General features: G+C 40.7%; 3 protein-coding genes across 4 annotated transcripts in view; 1 reads left to right on the top strand and 2 right to left on the bottom strand.

The window, feature by feature from the left end:
* Positions 1 to 1,773: 1,773 nt before the first annotated feature.
* Positions 1,774 to 6,923, bottom strand: mettl6 (methyltransferase 6, methylcytidine). Of its 2 annotated transcripts, XR_002276209.1 has the most exons (6): positions 6,379 to 6,923; positions 5,712 to 5,846; positions 4,851 to 5,021; positions 4,433 to 4,574; positions 4,049 to 4,296; positions 3,854 to 3,940 (listed from the first exon to the last, which is right to left on the bottom strand). XR_002276209.1 is itself a non-coding variant. In XM_020615549.1 (5 exons), exons 1-5 carry the CDS (start codon positions 6,691 to 6,693, stop codon positions 3,786 to 3,788), a joined length of 918 nt encoding a protein of 305 aa, XP_020471205.1. In that variant the 5' UTR covers positions 6,694 to 6,913; the 3' UTR covers positions 1,774 to 3,785. The 2 variants fall into 2 exon arrangements, 1 of the variants encoding a protein (XP_020471205.1); XM_020615549.1 differs by lacking the exon at positions 4,049 to 4,296 and having other exon boundaries at positions 1,774 to 3,940; positions 6,379 to 6,913.
* A 184-nt stretch (positions 6,924 to 7,107) lies between these two features.
* On the top strand, positions 7,108 to 14,963 carry eaf1 (ELL associated factor 1). Its single transcript, XM_020615550.1, has 6 exons — positions 7,108 to 7,424; positions 8,343 to 8,437; positions 9,075 to 9,211; positions 9,451 to 9,623; positions 9,825 to 10,046; positions 11,264 to 14,963. The coding sequence occupies exons 1-6, from the start codon at positions 7,322 to 7,324 to the stop codon at positions 11,311 to 11,313; spliced, it is 780 nt and encodes a 259-aa protein (XP_020471206.1). The 5' UTR covers positions 7,108 to 7,321; the 3' UTR covers positions 11,314 to 14,963.
* A 625-nt stretch (positions 14,964 to 15,588) lies between these two features.
* Positions 15,589 to 23,548, bottom strand: part of bmper (BMP binding endothelial regulator) — a 31,630-nt gene continuing 23,670 nt past the window's right edge. Inside the window, exons 11-16 of the mRNA XM_020615493.1 lie at positions 20,605 to 20,650; positions 19,851 to 20,020; positions 18,926 to 19,127; positions 18,078 to 18,420; positions 17,537 to 17,667; positions 15,589 to 16,722 (exon numbers count right to left, since the gene is read on the bottom strand). Coding sequence (XP_020471149.1) covers positions 16,541 to 16,722; positions 17,537 to 17,667; positions 18,078 to 18,420; positions 18,926 to 19,127; positions 19,851 to 20,020; positions 20,605 to 20,650 — 1,074 coding nt within the window. The 3' untranslated portion in view covers positions 15,589 to 16,540. The remainder of the gene's footprint in view (positions 16,723 to 17,536; positions 17,668 to 18,077; positions 18,421 to 18,925; positions 19,128 to 19,850; positions 20,021 to 20,604; positions 20,651 to 23,548) is intronic.

Here is a 23,548-nt window from a genome sequence, read left to right as displayed (position 1 = left end):
ATGTGATTTAGTTCTGTACTCAAAGTCAAAATAATATCATGCAATCTGAAAATCTAATTTTCATGGCACTGGACTGACTACTTTGGAAATAAAAAGGCCAAAAGCCCCAGAACACACAGTCTCTGTCAGTGTGGAGAGAAGTTCTGCAACTGCAAAGATTCAGTGGAACAAACAAACCTCCGAGTGCCTGCTGACTGGCCTGTGTAGGTGTAAAGGCTCAATGTGTCAAGGTGCACAAAAGTCACTGCACTATCAACAGCTAAAATTAGTAACAAGGCTGCAACTTGTTTGCAGCACTGAACCACCTGCACTCAGTCTGCAGTTTCCTCTGGTTGTTTGATGGCCAGACTAGAAGAGTACAGAGCACAAAGCCACGTGTGTTAGTGCAGCTGCTCCAACAGCAGGAACTATGTGAAAACCATGTGCTTGTTGTCACAGGACATGAAGCTGCAGTGGTTAGCGTCCGGTTGTGTACAGTCAGATTGAAGGGGAATACCACACCTCACCTAGTCCTGTCTCACAGCTTGGGAGTTTTGATCTGTGTATAAAGACACTTTAGTAACTTTAAACTACAGAATTCTGGTTGATAAACACTGTGTCCCTTTGACCCTGAGCTGAGAAGAGTCTGCAGGTAGGATTTCACTTTCCCACTGCCAGTAGAAGTCAGTTCATCTGAAGACATTTAACTAGAGCTTTAACAGTAAGGTTAGTGTCTACATGTCAGTCCACCAGTGTGGTCCAAATTGGAGGACTGGCATGAAATTATGCACAGATGTTCATGGTCATCAGAGGATGTGACTTCAGCAGCCACCCATTTCTTTAGTGCCACAGGAGTTCACACTGTTCACTGATCCTGTGAAATATCTCAACATCTACTAGATGGATTCAGACTCTTATACTGGAATTACACTTCTCTGGGCTACAAGTAAGTGAAAGTGCACATCATTCAAACATGTTCATCGGTTTCTCTGATAGTTGTTCACTGGGGGTATGTACTTAACATACAGTACTGTGCAAAAGTCTAAGGCCACCATTAGTTTAGCTGTTTTAGCAAGGTTGTAATGCTAATGTATGTTTATTTCTTGGTCTCTATATCAAGATGTAACCAGAAAATGCAGTAAAACCAAATGGCTTCTCCAGTCCAATGTCAGTATTTAGTGTGACCTCCCTTTGCACAGCTTGAAGTCTTTTAGGGAGACAGTCTTAAAACCATGACAGACTCTCCACCGTGTTTCACTGAAGGCTGCTACACTCATTCTTCCACCTTTTCATCTCCTATACCATCAGCGATTGGACTTCCATCATAACGCTCCATATTCTTTGTTTCCACTGATCTTCACTCCAGTCTTTGCGTCTCTCAGCCTTTTCTTCCTGTCCCCCTTCTGGAAAGGGGGTTTCTTGGCTGCTGTCCTTCCACAAACGCCGCTCCTAATCGAGCTTCTTCAGGCTGTGGAAGGACCAACTTGGTGTCCAGATGAAGCTGCCCAATGCTGAGCCAGGTCCCTGCTGGGATTCCTCTCAGAGAAACTTCTCATCACACTCTGGCAGTTTTCTTGGTCCACTCCTGGTTTTGTCCTCGGCCTTTTCGGGTTCTTCATGTTTATTTAGAACAGCTTGAACACCACATCCTGAGGATATAGTTTGTTGATTCTTCTCTGATATTTTTGTTTTTTTTAATACCATGTACATATTTACTATGTTCACTGTAAACCACAGGTAAAGAAAACAGAGGAAATCAAGAAACAGAGATGAACATGTGAACAAACAACTGAATCCATGAAACAAACGTGAAAGAACTTAACAGAAAGAGAAACGGGAACAATGACAAGGTGGGCACTGATATTAAGTTTACAAATTAATTTTCTTCACAGTTCTACCTGAATCTGCATGACAGTATTTACTCATGTGAAAATGCAAAAGGACTGGACATGAACACATGCACTAAGTCTCACACCCCTGCTGGGCTTTAGGCATTTGATGTAAAGTGTTCCTAATATTTTGCCCCCTCGATACAAATTCATGTCTGGACTGTTTAACTGAATCAAATGAGATTTTACAGGCATTTTAATACCCTCTGCAAGTTCTCATACAAGGAGAAACCAAACAGACAAAACAGTCACTTTTACCTGCTGACATACAGTATGAACAACAGACAAGATTGTTTTGTGTTTTTAATCAAGTTCTGTGTCAATGGCTTCACATCCTCAGTTTAGAAAGCAACAGAAATAACCTCATGTTCGCAACATAAAATCTTCACTTGGTCAAAAGTGTTTGATGTGTTGAGAGTCTGTATAATTACTGCTCATTTCGTTTGTCTTGTTTTAAATGTTCAAACCTTTTTCACATTTGTGCTTTTCTGCTGAAAGATTCACCCAGAAGGGCATCAGTGGGTGGCACACTCAGTGAACAGGAAGCCACATTTAGAGCATGATGCAAGGTGCTCAGCACAGAGCCCTGACAAATTTACCACAGTGGATCTTTTTTTTTGTTTTGTTTTTTAATGTCCACTGTTATTCATGTACACAAGGTTTTAAGGTATCCTCAGTTAACCTGACAGCTCCATAACTACCAGTTTGATCCCCCCCAGGTGATCTCCAGCCCAGCACCATTTAGCCTCCTGTTATGGCAAAAAGAAGAGAAAATATTTGACAAATTTATGAAGACAATATTCTGACTAGGAAGCTGTGTTCTGCCTTTTTGGATTTTAGTATGAGGACCCAGAGGCTGTATGTTTACAATAACCATCAGGAGATAGGGACAGACTGACAACAGGACATTTACACCTCAGTGTGCTTTGTCTTGCACACACCTTGAAACCAGTGAGAGTTTCTTTGTTGTGCACTGAACCATACTCAGGCTGTGTTTTTGGTTAATCGCCACTCAAACAGTGCACCCCGCTGGACAACCTGAGTAATGTCAAACTGGAGCGGATGAGGCTGTTTCATTGTTACAGTATACTGAATAGACTGCTCTCTTAGTCAGGTAAGATTTTTATAACATCTGTAAAATATTATCCAACTATCACATCAAGACAAAAATGCAAAGCAAATTATTTAAAACCAGAAAAGCATAATAATTTCTGTTTAGAGGTTTGTCACGGATCAAGGCCTATGGCAGAGCACACAACCATCTGAAGGATGTAAAGATATTTGAAAACCACCTAAATAATTATTTTTAAAAAGCCAGGAAATTACAGAATATGTATGGTTATTATGTGAGTCTGTGGTTTATAGCACATGTTCAAGGTGTGAGACTATGAGCGATTTCTCAAAACTATTTTACACAGGTATGAAAGAAAACAAAGCAGCTGAACACATCTGATTTGCCCAGTTTAGATAAGCTCGGCTGGTGAAAAACATTAAAATGAACTTGTTTAAAATTAACCATTACATTCTACTGGCTGATCAAAGTTTTACAAAGGTAATGAACTATGAGTTCAAACTGTTCATTATTGATCCAGCAGTTTTGTATTTCATGTCCACACAGTGCCACATAATTCTCTGTCTTTCTGTGTTGGAAAAGGAGCAGCTCCAGTGTGTCACTGAACCTTTCTCCTGAGCAAAGGACCGCAGTAAATTCATGGGAGAAGGTATTATTAATCTACAGTACCTTACCCACTAGTAGTTCCCTTTTGGTGTGAAGGATTCAAAGCCGCCAGTCTCTCAGCTGCAGGCCCCCTTCTGTGTGACACATTTGAGCTACCAAGTCCCCAAAGAAATGTCATAATTTTTTTTACCATTCTACTTCAACCAGACACTTCTCTCTGGGAGACTTATGAGGTGACATCAGGAGCTCTGTGACTGGTCGGGCTTGGTGAATTTGCTCTGCAGGAACACCCTGGGAACACAAAGCCCCTCTTTCTTGTTGACCGTCTCTCTGAAGACATAGTCGTTAGCTACAGACTGGAAGCCTGACTCTTCAAAGAGCTCAGCCAGGCACTCTGAAAACAGATGACAAGAGGAGGTTCAGACTTTAGAAGACAAAAACTACACAGAAGGAAGATATGAACATGAACAAATATGAAGAACCAAAAATAAATCCCACGCACCTGCAAAAAATTTGACTACTGACTCTTGGTAGGTAATGTCAGTGTTTTTTTCTAGTGTTCCAATTTTTATCTGCTGTCTCTTAAAACAAATGAAAAATATTACCCTACTGTTGCAGGTTTGACACTTTTGTTTAGGAAGCTGACCAGTAATGATTAAAAATAAAAAATGATAGCTGTAGTTAAAAACACACTGAGGTGGATGGAAAACATTTTAGCTGATTTTGTCTTGGACTGTGGGGGAGGACACCCTATAAAAAGGAGCACATTAGAAAAAAGTGAACCATGGCATAGAAAGGTATGTAAAATCTATCAATCAGTCCTGATCAGACACAAACAAAAGAAATAACAGAAAACACACAGACTTTCCTAAATCAGTTTACGAACCTTTAGAGAAGAAGTAAGATCTGGTCCCATCTTGGCGGACGTAGAAGTTCTCCCCCAGTTTGCTGCCAGCTTTAAATCTGAGCATGGCATGGTCGTACAGGCCGTAGTCCCTGAACAGTACAATGCCTCCGGGCTTCAGCACCTTAAAACACATGAATTAGACCAGTATAAGCTACTTGTATGAAACACGTTACCACAAGACTACATTAAAAACACTAATGTCTTTTTTTTACTGTTCACACTAGACTGTGTATAGAAATGTTTTAGAATTCTGTGCAAATGATATGATGATGATAGTTTAAGGAGAAGATTCTCAAAGTTCATAAGAAATTATCCAACTGAAAATTTTTTCAGGCTTTCCACAATACTTCAGGAATTATACCCAGTCTTATCCCAGCTGGTTGTCTCTGTTCCTCACCCTGCTGATGTTCTGCAGAGCCAGCTTCATCTTGTCAGGATGGATCGCCGACAGGACAAAGATGAGAGTGACAACATCTACACTCCCCTCTGGCACATTTCCCCTCAGATCATCTTTAGTTAAATCACACTGGAAGGCACAGCAGCGCTCAGGGCAGTACAGAGGATTTTGCTGTAAACAGAAAAGAGATGCTTTTATTTGCACCAGTAAGCGCCGTCTTCTCAGGAAGGACATCTGGCATAAAAACGTGCCAAATTTAATCATGTGAATCGGATTCACTGTGGTGACCCTGAACGGGAACAGCTGAAAGCAGAAGAAGTAGTAAGCGCTGTCTTCAGTAGCACTGATTCAGTTACTTGATTAATGCAGAAGCTGACTGAAAGAAAACAAACAGTATCTAATGTGATAATAACATATGACAAAACACCAAACATTTACTGGTTCCAGCTTCTCATTTGTTATGACTTTATGCACGTGTTTACTAATGATGACAAAATTAAATGTCTTTACATTTTGGACTGTTGATTTGACAAGAGAGGCAACCTGAAGACCCTGGTGCAGGCTCTGGGAAATTATGAGGAGAATTTTTCACAAAGCTATTTTTGTAAACCATTAATCATACAAATAGATCTTATACTATTGAAGGACTTTAGAGCCTAATGATTTCTTGAAGCGTTCCTCAAATGTAGGTAAATTATAAGGCATGTTTGGAAATTGCTTCCATGGCAGAAAAAATAAAGGTGTAACAACTAGCTTCTACTAATGCTGGTCAGGTCAGAGTGTAAAAGTGTGGCTCAGTGTGAATACAAGTAAAAATGGACAAAGATGATCCCCAGGTACTCTGATGGACAGATATCTTACTTTGACAAATTCAACAGCTCGTGGAGAGAAGTCACAGGCGTAAATGAAGATGCGGAGGTCATCCTCTAGCAGAGGGAAGATGCAGTTTCCCACACCGCAGCCGGCCTCAAGCAACACCAGCCTCTGGGACTCAAACTACAAACCAAATAGCAGTTTACCACTTTGTTGATTATCCTGCTTGGCTTCAAATAATGAAACTACCTTGATATAAAAACAGGATTACTCACAGTATCAAAGTTTTTTGCAATGACTTTTTCCAAGTTGATAAATACCTTTCTTAAAAATTTGAACCCCTTTATTCCTGTCACTTTCTTTCTTAAAATTCACATGGATTATTTTAGTGGCAAAATATCTGCAGACACAAATGACTGGTAAAAGACACAGATGTATGTACTATCAAGCTTGAAATTGCAGGTTGGCTAAATTAGCACATTTTCAACAAAGCCTGGCAAGATGTTCTCTGAGGTTTCAGTGCTTGAAAAAATGTGTATCGGGGCTATTTTACCTCAGAAGTGGTAATGACAGTTATGCATCTCAACACTTAGCCAAACTTGGCAATAACGTAACCATAGGTGGAGTTAAATTTAACCAAACCCAATGAAAACAATTTTCTTCTAATTGTTTGTTTCATTAAGTAAAGATTGTGACGGTCTATTCTCTTCCTCACCTCTCTGCAAGCTTTGAGTTCTTCAAATTCTCTGGTGGTCCAGTGTCTGTCCTTGAAGAAATTAGTGGTGTTTCTTTTGTAAAATAAGTCCCAATTTTTCTGAGCTTCTTTCTCCAATTTCATGTGTTTGAAGTCGGACACTAGAGCTTGGTCACCGCTGAGTCTCTCCAGATCCTCATGACTTAAAACTCTTGCCGTGGAGGTTTTGGTTTGTCTTGGGATTCGTGGCGAACTTTCCTCTTTTGACTCCACTTCTTTTTCAGACGGTGCCATTTTAATATCACTTGGGAATTTTTCATTTTTTGACAGCTCCATACCGGTTTGAAATAGCCAAATAGGGTACTGCTTCTCCGTCTCTTAGTAAAATCTGTAACTTTACTAAGTTTTAAGTTATGGGAAAGCAAACATACCATACGTTTTGCAACAATTGCAGTTGTTTATACAATACAAATTGTTAAAACTGAACTGCAATTAAAAAAAAAAAAAAAAAAACAATGGGCTTGCTACATTTTCCCACCTTTTGCGTCCATAATGTCCGTTCCTTAAATTCCTCCGTGTAATGTTTACAATCCTTTCCGCTATTTTTACCAAGGGCGTCGGGATTATCATTGCTCTGTACCTATTGAATAAAATTTAAAATAAAATTAAAGAGTGTATTTTACGATTAATTATGTAATGTGTTGTACAAATCATTCATCAACAATCTTTATATTTTATTTTAAAAAAGCAGGGCTGCTAACGTAACTAATTTCTACCGCATTTTATCGCCGGACTAAAACCGGAAGAGGAGTGACGACATTAATGTTTTGCTAAATGTTAGCAACAGTAAGCTAACTTTGTCCTATAGTTTGGCTTCTCATTATAATCTCCCTGAAGTTTGAGAAACGGTTCGGCTCGTTAGACTATCGTAGTTAAATGAGAAATTTTAAATACTAAATCAAACATGAACGGGAGTACGAATCCATTGCTGGACAAAGAGGAGCATGTTTTGAAGCTCGGAGAAAGCTTTGAGAAGAGGCCAAAATCTTCCTTTCACACCATCAGATGTGAGTGTGAAAAACGCGCTGTGTGAGGAGAAACCTTGAGCCGCGCGGTGTTAAATAAACTATTGTGTGAGATTAGGTCGCTCACATGGACGGGGAGGCTGTCTCTCACACAACCTAGCCAATTATGCGGATATGAAAATTCTGTAATTTGCATAGAAAACTATTGTTACACCCACTGAGTTGACTTTACAGCATATTCAGACGACTCTCAGGTTATAGATGAGTGGGGGTGTCACTGCTTCTTATATTAGATCTGTTTTGTGAACTAACGTTATATGGGAGGGGTGCAAAGTACTAGTACACTAGTCCAGTTCAAAAACATGTTGTTTCCTGATCTTTTAATGGCATTTCTGTCTATACTTGTTTATAAGTTGGACTTTGTTGGATGTGCTCTTTAACCAGGGTGCTTCTGTGTTGCCATTTGCATGAATAAGGACTAATGTGACATCTGAATTGTTCAGATTTTGTGAGATAGTTTTGTTCCTTTTATTTTTGGTGAGGTATTGTTCTTAAAAAAACTTAAGAAAGGGCTTAGTGCACACTAACTCAGCTTTGAGACAACTTCAGAATTTCACTTATACTTTGTAAGTGCAACAAATCTTATGCATGCATGGTATATATGTAATTAACAGGACATTGCAATGTGGAAATATAAGTCAGTTTGAGGCAATTTATAAACAGATTTTTATTTCAGAGTTTGTTTTCCAAGAATAAAAATGTTTAGATTATGTTGTGTAAAAAAGAAAGATACATTATTAACAGATTATTTTAACTTGAAATAACATTATCAGAATCCAGCACATTCTGACATTTTAAACATTATACTACATGGATTAGGACTATATGAGCTTTGATTGTTTTGCATTACCTGCTTTTGACCAGCACCTGGATGAATTATCCAATACTCTCCTTTTACAGATGACTTCAAACCTGCATCTATTGACACAAGCTGTGAGGGAGAGCTACAAGTTGGGAAAGGAGATGAAGTTACCATAACATTACCTCATATTCCAGTAAGACTGCCTGTTGCTCTTTTCCTTCTATAAATAAATAAGAGCAGGAAATATTTTTTCTTTTTCTAGCAAAACAGTCTTTCACCCACCTTTTGATTACAGTACTACCGAACAGTATTACAAGATTTTCTACGTTTTCAAAAAATCAAACCCAAACAATGAGCGGATGTGGATGTTGAGAAAAAGACTGCGACACAACATTCATGAAGTAAATGTAAAAGATGATTTTTAAAACATTCCTACTTTTAAGTTCACTTGAAATATGATGAAAACACAGCATTGACTTGATTGACAAGATGATTAAATGTTCACGGTGATCATGTGCCTTTTATGAAAATGTCAAAAGAGTGCAAGTGAATATTAAACACAGCTGCTGCTTGGAAAGAAGAAAATCTGTGTTAAAATTTATGGTAGCCTTTGTAAAACTACAGACAGAAGAATGAAAATAGTAGAGGCATCTTGTCTCATCTGAGCTAATACCAGTAAGATGTGGAGGTACCTGTAGGTCAACTGAAGTGTCAAGGAAATCGAGATAACTGCTGATACATTTATAATGAATCATTATGATCATTTGTGCCATAAGGTCTGGTAAAACAAACAGAGGTGATGCATATTTAAATTATTGTTGTTCTTCCAGGGCTCCACGCCTCCCATGACAGTATTCAAGGGAAACAAGCGGCCATACCAGAAGGACTGTGTGCTCATTATTAACCACGACACTGGGGAATTTGTGCTGGAGAAGCTGAGCAGCAGCATTCAGGTCAAGAAAACTAGGTGAGAGCTCAAACTTCAGAGAAACTGGGACCAGTGCTTTCTTTGTAGCGGTGTCAGATCATTTGTTTGTTTACATTTCTTCATCCACGATAATTTATAGATATCCAGTCTTTTGATGCTTTAAAGTTGTTATCAGATGTCTGCAGCTCCACCTGTTGGACACTGATTGCTATTGCACCAAATTTAATGTGCTGTGTATTTAACAATATTTTCATCTGCTGTGTTCTTGTTTTTTTCAGGGCGGAGGGCAGTAGTAAGATTCAGGCCCGGATCGAGCAGCAGTCGGCCCGCTCCAGCCAGGCCAGCTCACAGTTCAGAGCACCCACTAAGCCTGGGGCCGGAGTCAAAACCTCCCCATCTCCTTCTAAGGATAACCCTTCCCCAGAGCCTCAGCTTGACGACATCAAGAGAGGTGAGAAAGTGCAGCCAAAGGACAGGCAGGCTTTCCTGTACACTTAAATCCTAGCATAATAATAACACAGAATATATCATTTCACATGACATGTATGCTGTGTTTGAACAAATCTGTCATTAAATTAGTTAGTAGAAATGAGGGGGGGACTTGTCTCCATGTCTGTGGGTTTCATGTTAACCCATGGAGCCTTGTTGACAGAGCTGCGAGCAGAGGTGGAGGTGATAGAACAGATGAGCAGCAGTGGTAGCAGCAGCTCCTCTGACTCAGCCAGCGCCTCTGGGAGCGGTGACGACAGCAGCAGCAGTGACGGCGAGCACGACGCCCCCCGACCTATGAGCCAGACCTCGCCCACCCGCCAGCCAATGGCCAACGGAGGAGGCGACCGGCAGCAGGGCAACAACCAGCTCATGAACACACTCCGTGGGTATCTGAGGGTCTGCTGCTAATCCTGTTCAGGGTAGCGGGAGGCTGTAGCTCATCCCAGCATGCACTGGGTCAGAGACAAGGAAGAGGGGAATGCATGAATAAAATATTTTTGTCCAACAACACTATGCTACAGCAGCACTTTGCTGTTAGCAGATATTTCTTTGCAGATACACATGGACGATTTGCTGTTGAGGGCTACTCAAAATAATTTATTTGGGGCCAATGCCAGTAGCCCCTTTCTACTGCCCAGATATGGAGGTGCCATGATATTAATCTTTTTAACTGGACTGATACAATTTGTGTCAAAAATACAATCTCTTTCTTTCCATCTCATAACACACATTGTAACACACAGTCATCATACACACATACTCCTGAAACCTGTGTATCTCACTCTTTCATATATCGAGACACTGTAAATTCTAATTCTGCTTCATAATCATCATATTTAGATGCTTGTTTGTTTTGTTTTTTGAGTATCTATACTAATCCAGGTGATAGTCATCTGTGTTGTAACACCTCAAACTGCTAATGCTAATGTGACTGGACTTTGATGTAAAAAATAGCCTCGTACTAGAAAAGTTAAAATATATGTTGAAAGTATAAAGTATACTCAAACAGCATATGGACTAAATATGGCCAATTTGGAGTGAACTGCTGAGGCACACAGTGCAGTGTATAAAGGAAATCGAGGGGCTACTCACAGCTGGAAAGAAATCAGCTCCTGAAAATCCTGGAAGACAAAAAAATACATATTAAATCTTATGAAAAATATTTAGTACTAACTCTGCAAAGGAGCAGTTTGACTGACAACATCACACATATTGTGCCATTTCCTGTGACACTGACTCTTCCCTCCATATACTCTACATCTATAGTGTGGAAACCTGTGGGCATAGAGGCAAAAACTGAAATATTTACTCTGAAAATAACAATATGTGGCCTGACTACTGAAGACGTTTAGTGGCAGTGCCAAAAACTGCACCTGTAAACAAAGGGGAAAATAAGTAAAAGCCTCCAATTCAAAGAGTTCATGATCTCATATTAATTAGGTCCTGTGCTGTGCCTGTGGTCCAAACGTGTATCTTGGTATGTGAGCACACATTATTAGTCCGCAGCCTTGAGATGACACAGAGATTCAGCATCAGTTTTCTGAATCGATCTTTGTCTCATTATAAAATTGTCCAATAAACAACGTTCTATGTTCACAGGAAACGACCTTCAGCTCAGCGAGTCAGGCAGTGACAGTGATGACAACTGAGTCCTCTGCTGGTCAGTCTCTGTCTCTTCCCCAATGCCTCCTCCTCCTCCTCCTCCTCTGCCTGATTCACCTGTTCCTTTGCTGTGGTAGCTGACCCCAGGTGTATAACTTTTATTTGATTTGAGCATATCCTGGCCAGCCTGGAGCTTTAAGAGTGTATTTTTTATTAGATGTATATTTTTGTTTTATATAGCAAAGCTTTAGAAGAAGAAATCTGATGAGTATGGGAGATTATATAGCAGAGTGCACATACATATTTTCTGTACTTAGAGTATCTAGTTTTATCTTCTTGTGTCATGTGTTTTGGTTGAGGTTTGTGTTCAAGCGCTTTTCCTCTCCCCTTGTGTCGCTGTTTATCAGAGAAGGTTGTAAGAGGCCTTTCTGCATCACTGTCACGTTTTTATCAGTGTGCTAAGAATACAAAAATTGTAGAGATACCCCGTGAATGAGTAACACAACCCTTATGTGGTGCCATCTGCTACTCTGTTAGTAAGTGTGCCTGTGCCTGTGCCTTCCTTATCTCAACGCCTTTTAGTTTAAATGTAGACATGAATCCCAGTAAAGATCATAACTAACTTAAAGGCTTTTTCAGACTTTATTCAGGAATAAACCTGTCACTCTGGTTTTTTCCTTATTGTCACCAATTCCCATGAATGCTCTCTGACCTCCCTGCCCTGTGTGTGGCTCTCAGTTCTAAGCTCACTGATTCCTCAGAGAGTAAATTAAGTAAGGAGTACATCTTTAACATGACTCACCAAACAAGTTTCTTTTTTTTTTTCATAACAGCTATGTAAACTGGATTTTAGCAAACATTACTCAAACAGAGCATTTCTTGGGGACTATTTCCAACAGAGGATTAATACGCATTTGGTGCTCTACTGAGTATTTGGGGCAGGACAGTGTGGATGGGACTGCGCCAAAATAAACTACAGTGTGTGTGTTCGTGGTGATGAATAACGTGAGCAGTGTAACATGTAATAGTTTTAGACAGCAGTGGAGCTCTGTGGTACAGATGAACAAGATGTATCACACAGCACTCGTTAATATGATCAATTGTTGAGATTTGCTGACAGTAAGAAATATTGAGCTTGACAATCTTGTTTTTTAGTTACAGAGGACATTAGCTAAACTAACTGACAGTTTGCTGTTGTGAAAATCAGATTTTGGCTGTGTGGGTTATGAGTTTCAGTGCTTTTTTTTTTTTTTACTAACAACCTCACAGGAAATGTGACATTTCAATGGCGTGCTGATATTTAGGGCCACATGGTACAGTATTTGCAGCACCACCAGGGGGCAGAAAAAACGTTCACAGAAAAAAAATATCAGCTCATAATGATGTCATTGCTAATGTGTTAGCAAACAGTTGAATGTAAGTCCAGTGTTCACTCTCCTGCTAGCTTTGGTTTGGGCTCCACTGACCTCTGAGTAAAGTATCTGGCTGTTTAAATGCTTCACCTGCTTTGGCTCTCTGCCATGCAGTGCTGAACATTTTACCTTCTCATTGTATAAGCTCGTTTGCTGGAAACAGCTGCTGCAGTTTATAAAGCCAGACATATAATCTGTGTGCAGCTGGAGAATCCAAAACAATGAGCTAAAATGGCTAAAAGTCCCAACTGAGCTGCAGAGTTTGGTGGCATTGGCCAAATATGGTCGCAGTTTGAGCCTGCACTGGCTGGAGTGGAAACTTTTTAACACAAATACATTTTGTGTTAGGGATCTCTTTACGTTAGTTGCTGTGACGGTCAGATGAAAAGGCTTAAAAGTGTTTTAGTATCATCCTCTCGCTCATGTGATCAGTGAATATTACAAATGTCACAAACACTCCAGCTATAAGCAGTTATAGCAATGTTTGAAAGGGTTACTGATGATATTAAATCTATCACAGTCATTAATCAGCATGCCTGCAGTATATCTGAGGAATGGGAGCATTTAACTTTAAAAACCCTGAAACCCCAAACAACACAGGATTGAATATGGTAAAGAGCTTTGGTTCCTGTTCTTTCTAAATGACCACTGTTCATTTAGAGTTGGTTGTGTCAGTCGTATGTCATTTTGTTCAGACAGAGAAGATCTTATTTTTGATCCGGGTGTTTCATATACTACTCATACCTTAGTACTATTCCATGCCTTACAGCATTTCAGTTTGGAAATGAAGGTGAATGTGTCATTTTCTGAAAAAGCCAAAGAGTTGGACTGCTCCACATCATGTGCAGTGTTACAGTGTCATGTCCGTATGTGTGTTCCCTTTGCTTGTGTCTGGGGCTGATTGTGTTGTGCCGTCAGCGATGGTTCACTGTTGCTAGTGAGTATCATTTGGTATTGGTCGGACTGTATATCATTGTTAATTCAGTGCAACAATCCACAGTCAAACACATCAAAGAGTTTCATTACAAAATGACTGGAGTGAACTTCAGTCCAACAATATGTTTTCTGTAATGGAGCGTTTTCAGCCTGACAAAGGTCAAATTTAACGGAGAAACTGAATTATAATGAAATGATCATTTTCAGGACGTGGCAACAACAAAAAAAGTTGCAGGACAAAATGGTCAAATGTCAACGGATGTCCTCTCTTTGCTGACTCCACAAACAATCTGACTAAACAATCTTTTTATCAGATGGAGGTGGTATCAGTCATTGTCTGAAAATACAGGCACACGTCTGGCATCAGAGAAAAGGTGTTTCATCCACGTTTTTTTAGTCACGTGACAGACTGTAGCTGTCCACACAGACCACATTACTATGACTCTAAGTGGCTTCAAGTCTGTTCTCTACTATTTCATGGTCTACTTTTAATTACTGTGTTTGTGTGTTGGGCTCGTAGCGCTGTCAAAATGCAGGTGATCTACTCATGATACTGAACTGAAGCTTCTGCCTCTCTGACGTGCTGCGTTGTGTAGATACGATGTTGGAGATCCTTCTGCATGACTGCATTCATATGCAGAGGGACAAAAACACTAGAGAAACAACAGCTCTTTCAGTCAAACCAGCAGCTCAGACAGAGATAGTTGCCTACATAACAGACACGCTGTTTTTATTGAGATGTAAACCGAAATTTCAGACCCTTAGGAATCAGAATTGTTTTGCATCATTACTGGCAAGTGTAGAGAGACGTGTAACTAATTTTGTACATACAACTGGTATTTACTATAGTAGTAAATAATATATAGGTTCAGACGCAGCGTGTTGCCACATTGTGTGCAGCCAAGTGAGAAAACCCACTCACATCAGCATCTCACTATATAAATTCAGAGTCAGTGATGTGAGGAACCTCTGCCGCCGCCGACATCTCCCACTGATGCAGTCCATTGTGTATACACAGTTTGGACACACAATTCCCATTGAATTGAATGGGAAAGTGTCCAGATGTTTGACTGGTAGCGTACATTTTATTAAATACTTAGAGAATGTTACTATCAGTATTTTTGAATATTTAGTAATGAACGTTGTGGTTAATATAAATGGAGATGCAGTATTTTGAAATGAAACTCTTCGATATCTTGAACTGTTGAATAAACAAGCCGCTGAAGCAGGTGTAATTTTCCACTGTGGAATTTCCTCTGAAGATTGTATCACACTTCTGTTGTCTAATGAACGTGTTTTAGTGGTAGATTGATGTGAAATATGTTTGTACAAATATGGTGTGTATTAAAAGTGTGCAAATGTATTTAAAACAAATGTTTAACATTTCATTTTTTCTTATACTGTAAATTAATTTTGACCTAAGTGGGTTAATAGCTGTGTGTGACGGCTGACGTGCACCTCACCTCTGCATCGATACCGTGGCGTTTGCCCTGCTTGGCCTGCCTCTGTTTTCTTCTGCAACTTTCCAACATCCACACCACCTCCTGGCCGCCACAGTCGTTGTTCTGTGTCACAGTGGACGATAAAACAGATCGCATGGCAGTAGTCTCAGATTTACTCCTGAGATAAGGGGAGCCTTCTGATCTGCAGTTCATATCATTATGAAAGACTGTGGTCGTTTTCTGGAATATAGTTTAAAGCAAAAAAAACCTTTCAACCTCCAAATCAGTGTTTCTCAAACTATTTTGCTTAATATGAAGCAAAATTAACTTGTCAGAGGTTGCATGGCCATAAATTGTTCAAAGTGTGATTTTTTTTCCCCCCTCTGAACTGTTTTCCACAAGAAAGAAGCAAAGATGGAAGAAAAGCCCCCCCCCTTCAGTTTTCCCACTTCTTTGTGCATTCAATTCAGCGACCTTCAGTTCAGTTACTGAAGATCTCAACACTTTAAAGAGTAAAGACAGCAGTCAGAACTGAACCGTGATAAAAGATTATATTAGTGATCTTAAATAATTATCGTCAAATGAAACATTTTGCTCAGATGAACACCTTCACTTTGATACTATCCACAACAACTTGTACACGGAGCATAACACAATGCAGCACTTTGTCTCTGTGATGGTGCAACAGCTGAGTCACATTTGGGCAATTCTCTTCAAACAGTAACACAACAGTACACAGCAAATACATAAATAACTTTTGTTTACCTTTAAATCACTTGTAATGTAGTTATAATTATGATTCTGGCTCTTGCTACGACGTCATTTGACCGATATATAAATTAACAACATCAACAACAAATAATAATTAGAACAATAATTATATAAAAGCTGTTTGACTTTCATATAAATCTGGCTAGCTTACTGTAGGAAATGATCAGATAGAGATCATGAGGGAAGAGTGATATGATGAATCAGAGTTTCTTTACTTTGAATCCAAATGCGGATGCTCAGTTTCCCACTTTAAAGTGAGAGAAATTCGGATGCCATGTTGGCTCCAATAGGAGTCCGCTGGCCCACATTGTTTCATGAAGGTCTGTAGCAGCATGTCAAACCCTCCTCAGATGATGGAGTTCGTAAAGTTCACACAGGGCCCCTGAGTTGTCCTGGGAGTTCAGTTCCTCTACAAGGCTGAAACTAGCAGCTCCTGAGATGGGGACTGGTGCTGGAACAGTACATGATATTGCAAGAGGCCATAGAACAGCGAGCGTCAGCCTCCCATCCATATCTTCAGTCCACCAGCGTAGTATTACTGCAGTGCACCTCCTTGTGAAGATATGGACCCCGAGTACTTTGCTGCGTCACGTCAGTCGACTTCAGACCCTTTAGTGTCCTCCCAAATTCTTCTCAACAAGTTTGGCCTCTAGAGTTTTGAAACTAAATGACCCTTCCTAATCTACTCGCCCCTCCCACCCTGATCACAAAGGTCACCGTCCGGGGCATGATGTGGGTTTGATGCAGCGTCCCTGGAACAGCACCAGGTTGGCGGGACAGTGGCAGCCAGCCACGCAGGGCTTCTGGCACGGTCCAATCTCGTTCCAGTTGTCGCAGGTTTTGGTGCAGCCCGGGCCGCAGGTATCGTACACGGCTCCGTGTTTACATTGGGTGGCTGATGGGAGGGAAGAGAAGGTGAAAGGTTCAGCCAATCAGCTGTAGTAATGCTGATGTGAATCCTAATTTAATTACTGGTGGAAGATTGTTTGCTGAAGTAAAAGCAGTAATACCACAGTACAGAACTACTCTGTTACAGGTAAAAAAAAACAATCCCGCATTCAAAATGTTACTTAAGTAAAAGTATTAGCATCAAAATATACTTGAATTACCAACAGTACCAGCAGTCATCCTGCAGAATGGCCCATTTCACATTAATGTCTATGGATTGGATCATAATGACTGATGCATTATGGTGGAGCTGATGTTAACTACCTTATATACTTATACTGTCAAGTACTTTACATCCTGCTGGGTAGCTGGTGGATTTCCCACCAGGATCAATAGAGTCTGATGATTCTAAGTGTGTTTGGTTTGATTTATCTGATTCTGAAAAGGAACTGAAGTTATTAAATACATGTAGTGCAGTAAAAAGTACAAGGTTTGTCTCTGACATGAAGTGAAGTCCAAGGATGAAGTGGCAGGACATGGAAATACTCAAGTAAAGTACAAATATTTGAACTCCACAGGGTGAAATTTAAATTATTAAGTGGAATTATTTTGCTTCAACTTTATTCAGAAGCTGATGGAGGTGGTTAGTTTAGGAAAAAATGTGGCAGCGTATTCCTAAAAGCTGCCATGTTCATCCAGTTTGAAAAAGCAAACAGTGTTGATGTTTGCTGAAAGTTGTCTATGATCATTTAATATTATACCCCGTCTTTAACTTTTCATCTCATGAGATTTATTATTGAGTCACCGGTGCTGCCACTCACCCATACAGGTGGTGTCAGGCCTCCAGAGGACAGGCACTCCCTCCCTCTCGCAGGCTCGGCTGTAGGCGATGAAGGACTCGCAGTAGCAGTTTTTATGGACCGGACACTCGCACATATCTGTCACACACGACCTGCAAAGGGCAGGATTTGGTTTGGTTTAGTGCCAGGTTTTTGGGCAGAGGGTAGTTTACATGAACAGCATTGTTCAGAACCACAGATGGATACGTGTGTACATATTCACATTCTTCAAAGTGTACCTTTGTTTTCCTGGGTTTTAAAGTCCAAGTTAGTTTGTCTGTTAAATTGAATTGTATTTGTTAATGCACCTGTTACTTTACGTTATTTAAAAACACTGTACATATTTTTATGGCAGGTACAGTATATATTGTGTAACAGTGAGTATACTTGTGATTAGAGCCTTTCTTTGAAAAAAATGAGTGACTTTTGGTATTTTTGGACATGGGGGTTGTGATGTCACCATCTGTCCACTTTCAGGACATTGTTTGTATTTGTCACTACAGCGTGCTCACTCTGTCCTCACCTGTAGAAAGGGGTGAAGTCAACCACACGGTGGCACTTCTGAAACTCCCATGACTTTATCTTCTGGCACTCCCGATGGGCGCGAAATTTGACTTTGACACTGCCCGGGCACATGAACGGCGTCGGCCGGCGAGGCGCAGGCTGCCCAGAGCAAACCTCGTTTCCCTCGACTCGCCAAGACTCGGCAAAATCGTCCACATCGAACTTGAACTGGCCATCACCTCCCATGGTATCGTCACGCTTGTGGCCATTGTAGTTGCCACAGAGGCCACAAAGGCGACCGCGCAGGTGGGGGGCTGCTACCACCTCCACAAAACTGTCACCATCCCAGGTTATCTCCAGACCTGCAGGCGGAGGTGGAGGAACAAAGCTTAACATTAGACTGAAGTAAGTTTCTTTGGGCAGTACTGCTTTTGTGTGTTTTAAAGGTCAAAGTCAGTAAGTGTGAGTCTTTTAGAAAGACCACACTTGTTCATTGTTGACCTTTGGTCTTCACATTTTTAATTGGACAATATTATCTTGATAAAAATCCATTTAGTAGCTTCAACAGCTGTCAACACCATGGTCTTCATCAGAATTGGATCAGTTGTCATAAAAGTGGTAGAAAAAACTAGTCATTGTTTTGTCCAGCAGCAAAATGTTGTTACAGCTGCTTTCAATTACACACTGACAGTGCTTGTATTTAAATTTAAACAGTATACAGCCTGAGGGAGGAGAAGAAAGGTTTAACCTTGTCAAGATTCACCTGAGACTAATGAGAACTGATGAATATTTTTATAAAAATCCTTCCTTGTGCGGCATTAAATCGCGACCTTGTAAAAAAATGTGACCTGACTGATGTTTACTGACCTGCGATGGTGGTGAGTTTGAGCAGGTATCCATCCAGGTCGATGTGCACCCCAGGGCCGTGGTACGGCAGGGCGATACGGGTGCCATTCCTCCGGACCGTCAGGTGTTGGTGGAGACTGAGGATCAAACCTCCAAGCCTCACCTCAACAGACTGAGTCCAGGAGAAGGAGCGTGTCCGCCGGGCGTCATTCTTCACCAAAACCTGGGAGTGAGTAATAGACAATAAAAGTAAAGTTCACTCAAAGTTATGAATGTTATTCAGGCTTGTTCACATAGAGGTTCACAACTCGGGGTGTGGGTTAAAACTGATCCATCAGGACAACAGTGTTTAGAGAGACTGTTTCTTTATTTACATCTTTTTCCTCTATATTTAACACAGGTAGAAATAGGAAAGCATTTGCAAACCCAGCTGACTTGGATGTTTTGGTGGCCAGCTCCTATGCTAACAGGTCACCACATGTAAAAAAAAGAACTTTGGAGTCACCAGAAAGTCAGGATGGGACGATGCGGCTTTTTCTCGATATGATTCAATGCACGACATACGATTCGATTCAATCATGATACAATTCTGGCTTGATTATGTAAAGAACAACCAGATATACTGACTGGCATTCTTACGTACAAAAAATATGAAGTTGCTAGTGTATGGATACCGCACGATATGTATCGCTAGACAAAACAATACATATTGCGACATTTTTTGTATCGGAATATGTTGAATTTTAATATATTGTCCCATCCTTACTGAAGCATATTATTCCATCAGTGGGAAGAGGCTAGCAGTTTCCCCCTGCTGCCAGTGTTTATGCTAAGCTAAGCTAAAAAGAGATGCACAAATTGATATCAGTGACACTGAAAACCATAACTGCCAATGTGGCCCTTAAAAGCCTGTAAAATGTCATGTCAACTTAAACTGCAGTCCCACCATGAAGCTGGAGTCTGGGCTGTTGATGTTGATGTTATTTCCTGGACTTCCAGAAGGAAGGCTGCCACAGTCACGAGTCAGCATGTACTGACAGGTTCCCTGAAAGTTAAAGGTCCTGCCATCGAAAGTGTTGTAGTGAGGGTCGCCAAATACTGTACATACACCCGGCTCTGCAGAGAGAGAGACAGAGAGAGAGAAGCATGGAGGAAACGTGGGAAAGAACGACAAAAAAAAACAGCTGTGGGACAGCACCTGGTCGCTGTCTCTGTCCCAGGACAACTAGCAACAACCCAAAATATGAGGGTTTAAAAAGGAAATATGTTGATGCCTGACAGGCAGCAGCACAAAGATCATTTACAATAAATGGTGAAATATGTGGCACTAATCTAACTCACTCAGACGTGGAACCAGGATCTGTGCTGTGATAAAACTCTATGTTATAAAGAAGTGAGGTTATAGAGTCGTTGTAATCCTGAAACGGTACATTTACAGCTATTATGGGAGATTTTTGCTGCAGTTTGCAGCTAAAAACAGAAGACAAATGACCTGAGGTCAAACCACAGTCTGGACTGAAGTTCATGGGAAAGTGAAGCTCCAGTGGCTGGACTGAGGTCTGGTTTCATAGCTTTAACAAGGACAATTCATAGATTTGACTTTGGCTAACTATCACCTCTAGTTCAAGACTTTTCTTTGATTATTAAATAACACGAGGAGAGAAATGAGGAAGCTGGAGGGTTGAGAAAGACTTACTCACTTTCAGTGCAAACTGGACAGCAGCCGGTTCTGTTCAGGATCTTATTCTGCAAGAGACAAGGCACAAACACTCAGCGTTTACTGTCACAGAGCTTCGACAGCCTAAAGGAAAGAGGATAGAACACCTCAATACAGTGAGTGATCAGAAGAACAATCCCAAAAAAATGCAGACAGAGGCAGAGGTGAAGAAACCTTGGGATAAAATATAGAAAACTAAAGTCAAAATGTTTATCTACCTGTCAAAGCTCATTTCATTGATGTGCTGCTATCTGACTCTGATTACTGTTAGGTTGTTAATCAAAACCATATGTGTGTCCGTGATGCGAATGAAGCGTGTATCAACTTTGAATTTAAGATTCAAGGCAGAGACAGTGAGAGAACCAGGAAACACCACAGTTCAAGTGAAACCTTTAAAACTAAGATTATAGCAAAAAAAAAAAAAAAAAAAAATACTCAGACACTCATGAATAACTTAAAAACCACAGTCACTACAACTTATTTGGATTTCATTTTTTTCATCACCTAGCTTTGATGTACTACCCAAAATAGCGTGTGACACCAAAAAAACACACATTTGCAGCAACAAATGAAAATTCAATATGATAGTTACGAGCTAAAAAAACACCCTGACTGCTGGGTACAGCTTGGGAACAGAGAACAATAAAACCAACATTTTGTTGACAGGAATAATAAAGGTAACAAGTTTGTTTTCATGCCGTCATTCACAGAGATGGAAAGGAAATCAAATGAAAGACAGAATAAAGGAGAGGTTTCTGTTTTGAGAAGTTCACAGACAAACCAGGACGGCCACAAAGACACCGATACCTTAGCTTCAGCTGCTGACCTCGGTCTGTGTAACTGGACCCTCTGCATGTGTGTGCGTACAATATGTTCACATCAGAAGACTCTTTCACACACCTAGATTTTGTTGCTTCAGGGATGCTCATGTGCAAACACACACACACACAGCTCATCTGTCACTACATGCAAATGTTCTCCATACACTCAATACACACTCCAGAGTCCTGACCTCTACACATGGGGCACTCTCTCTTTGAAGAGTGCTGCTTTTTGACAGGCCGAAGACACACACACACACACAGTGCCAGAGATTGGTTTGCAGGGGTCTGAACCTCTTCTGTGCAGTCACTCAAATGTCACATAGACAAAAGACTGTTGGGAGACGCTGTCTCTACAGGGATGCACACACTCTGCTGACCTGCCGCTGACCGCAGGATGACGTCATGGTACAGTGTGTGTGTGTGTGTGTGTGTGTGTGTGTGTGTGTGTGTTTTGTGTGTTTGGAGAGTCAAGGTAAGCCATAAGAGAACAGTCACACTCATGATAACTTGGGACAGGTGTGTGGAGCCGATGTAATGTTGTTTGTGATTTGAAAAGCTCTGCCTGTTATTATACAGGTGAGAGTGTGTGTATATGCAGCCTGTATGTTTTGTACAGACGTCAGATTTAACATGCTGACAACTGATGTTGGTCTTTTAGAAATATGTAGCATGAGAACAACATTTTTCCTTCCCCTGGCAGGTCTCGAGTCGTCCTCTCAGGTATTGGATAATTAGCTTTTCTGTAGTTTTGTGTCCATATTGTTTGTTTCTTTTGCACCTTGGCCCCAGAGACAAAAGGCTGTTTGTCTACTGGATACTAGTGTATGGATAAATGACAAACTGATCAGTTGTTTGTGTAGATACCGCTGTAATAATTAAGCAGGTACCACTGTCAAAAAGCCTTTTCCACAGCAGGCATTTTGAATTGTCATTGCTAATAACGTTAATGCTGCCTCTGTTCTTTTGCAGTGTCCCAGTGAGGCAACCCTGAAACAGCTAAGTAGAAATAAGATGTAGTTAATTTTCTCATTTGTGCTTTTCCTACTGTAAATTGTCCAAATGTACACCCAGACATCTAAGAGTACCGTTCTGTTTCAGATTCAACTCAGTTACCAGCACTGCCAAACAACTCACAACAAAAGGGTTAGAGTCTTGATCCTATTCCACGGTTTCAAAACATCACATCACTTCACAACTCATGAGCCTGGATCTACCAAAATGTTTTTTCCCCAAAAGATCAGCACAGAGATGTTCACGTGGGCTCTTCACATGAACATGAACAAAGATCCATGATGAGAGCGCATCATCTAGTGTGTCTCTTGTCTGGTTTTTTCACAGTTGATTCAGTTTGTCACAGGGCAACTCAAGGGTGGACAAAGAAAGGGACACCACACAAGTTGTAAAAGCTTACCTAAAAACCAAAAACAGAAATGAAACTAAAGCAAATCAAATACAGCAAATCATAGCAGATGGTAGTAGAGCATGGTGGAGCAGGGAGACGGAGCGCTGGGCGGAGCAGAGTGGATGATTTGGAGTTTCATGCTAGTGTAGAGACGTACTGTAGCCTTATGTGAGTTTTGCCAAAATGTTAACTATTGTTTTAATTTGAAAATTATAAAATATGGAGAAAATACAATTGTCTAATATCTCTATTTTATATATATGTACAAAGTTTTAAAATGTCACCTGCGTTAGGATGGGTAATGCTGTGTTTTAATAAAAATGAATTTACCATAAGTACAAAAGCTAAAGACTTAAACAAAAACTTTCTCTGGAGACAAACTCTCTGCAGACCACCTGCATCAGCCTTCAGTCGCCTATTGTGACCGCAGACAACAGGTGAGGGCTTGTTGTAACCACTGGAAGCGTGTGAACTTGGACTAACGCTGACACTGCCTTTGACTGAGTGACCCCCAGCGGCTGGAGGTATGCGAAGAATCCACTCCATCACCCGCCGTCCGACAGATGACCCCCCGAGCAACATCTGCAGCGGGTGAACGCAGTGCAAAGCTTCCTCCTTCAAGAATTTCCCAGCGTGTTTGACGGCTAACGCTTCAGCACCGGAAAGGATCACTAAGTTGCCGTTGTGTTAGGGAAAAGTCC

The sequence above is a fragment of the Monopterus albus genome, unplaced genomic scaffold (genome assembly GCF_001952655.1).
Source record: "Monopterus albus unplaced genomic scaffold, M_albus_1.0 scaffold166.1, whole genome shotgun sequence".
Taxonomy (NCBI): Eukaryota; Metazoa; Chordata; class Actinopteri; order Synbranchiformes; family Synbranchidae; genus Monopterus; species Monopterus albus.
Note: the sequence above shows the minus strand (reverse complement) of the source record. Positions and strands in the feature narration are given on the sequence as shown.

Coding starts and splice junctions, on each gene's coding strand:
- mettl6 (XM_020615549.1), bottom strand. CDS start 6,693: ATGGAGCTGTCAAAAAATGAAAAATTCCCAAGTGATATTAAAATGGCA. Junction 5,847..6,378: donor AACTCAAAGCTTGCAGAGAG/GTGAGGAAGAGA, acceptor TTTGGTTTGTAG/TTTGAGTCCCAGAGGCTGGT. Junction 4,575..4,850: donor CTCTGCAGAACATCAGCAGG/GTGAGGAACAGA, acceptor ATGTGTTTTAAG/GTGCTGAAGCCCGGAGGCAT.
- eaf1 (XM_020615550.1), top strand. CDS start 7,322: ATGAACGGGAGTACGAATCCATTGCTGGACAAAGAGGAGCATGTTTTG. Junction 7,425..8,342: donor TTCCTTTCACACCATCAGAT/GTGAGTGTGAAA, acceptor CTCCTTTTACAG/ATGACTTCAAACCTGCATCT. Junction 9,624..9,824: donor GCTTGACGACATCAAGAGAG/GTGAGAAAGTGC, acceptor CCTTGTTGACAG/AGCTGCGAGCAGAGGTGGAG.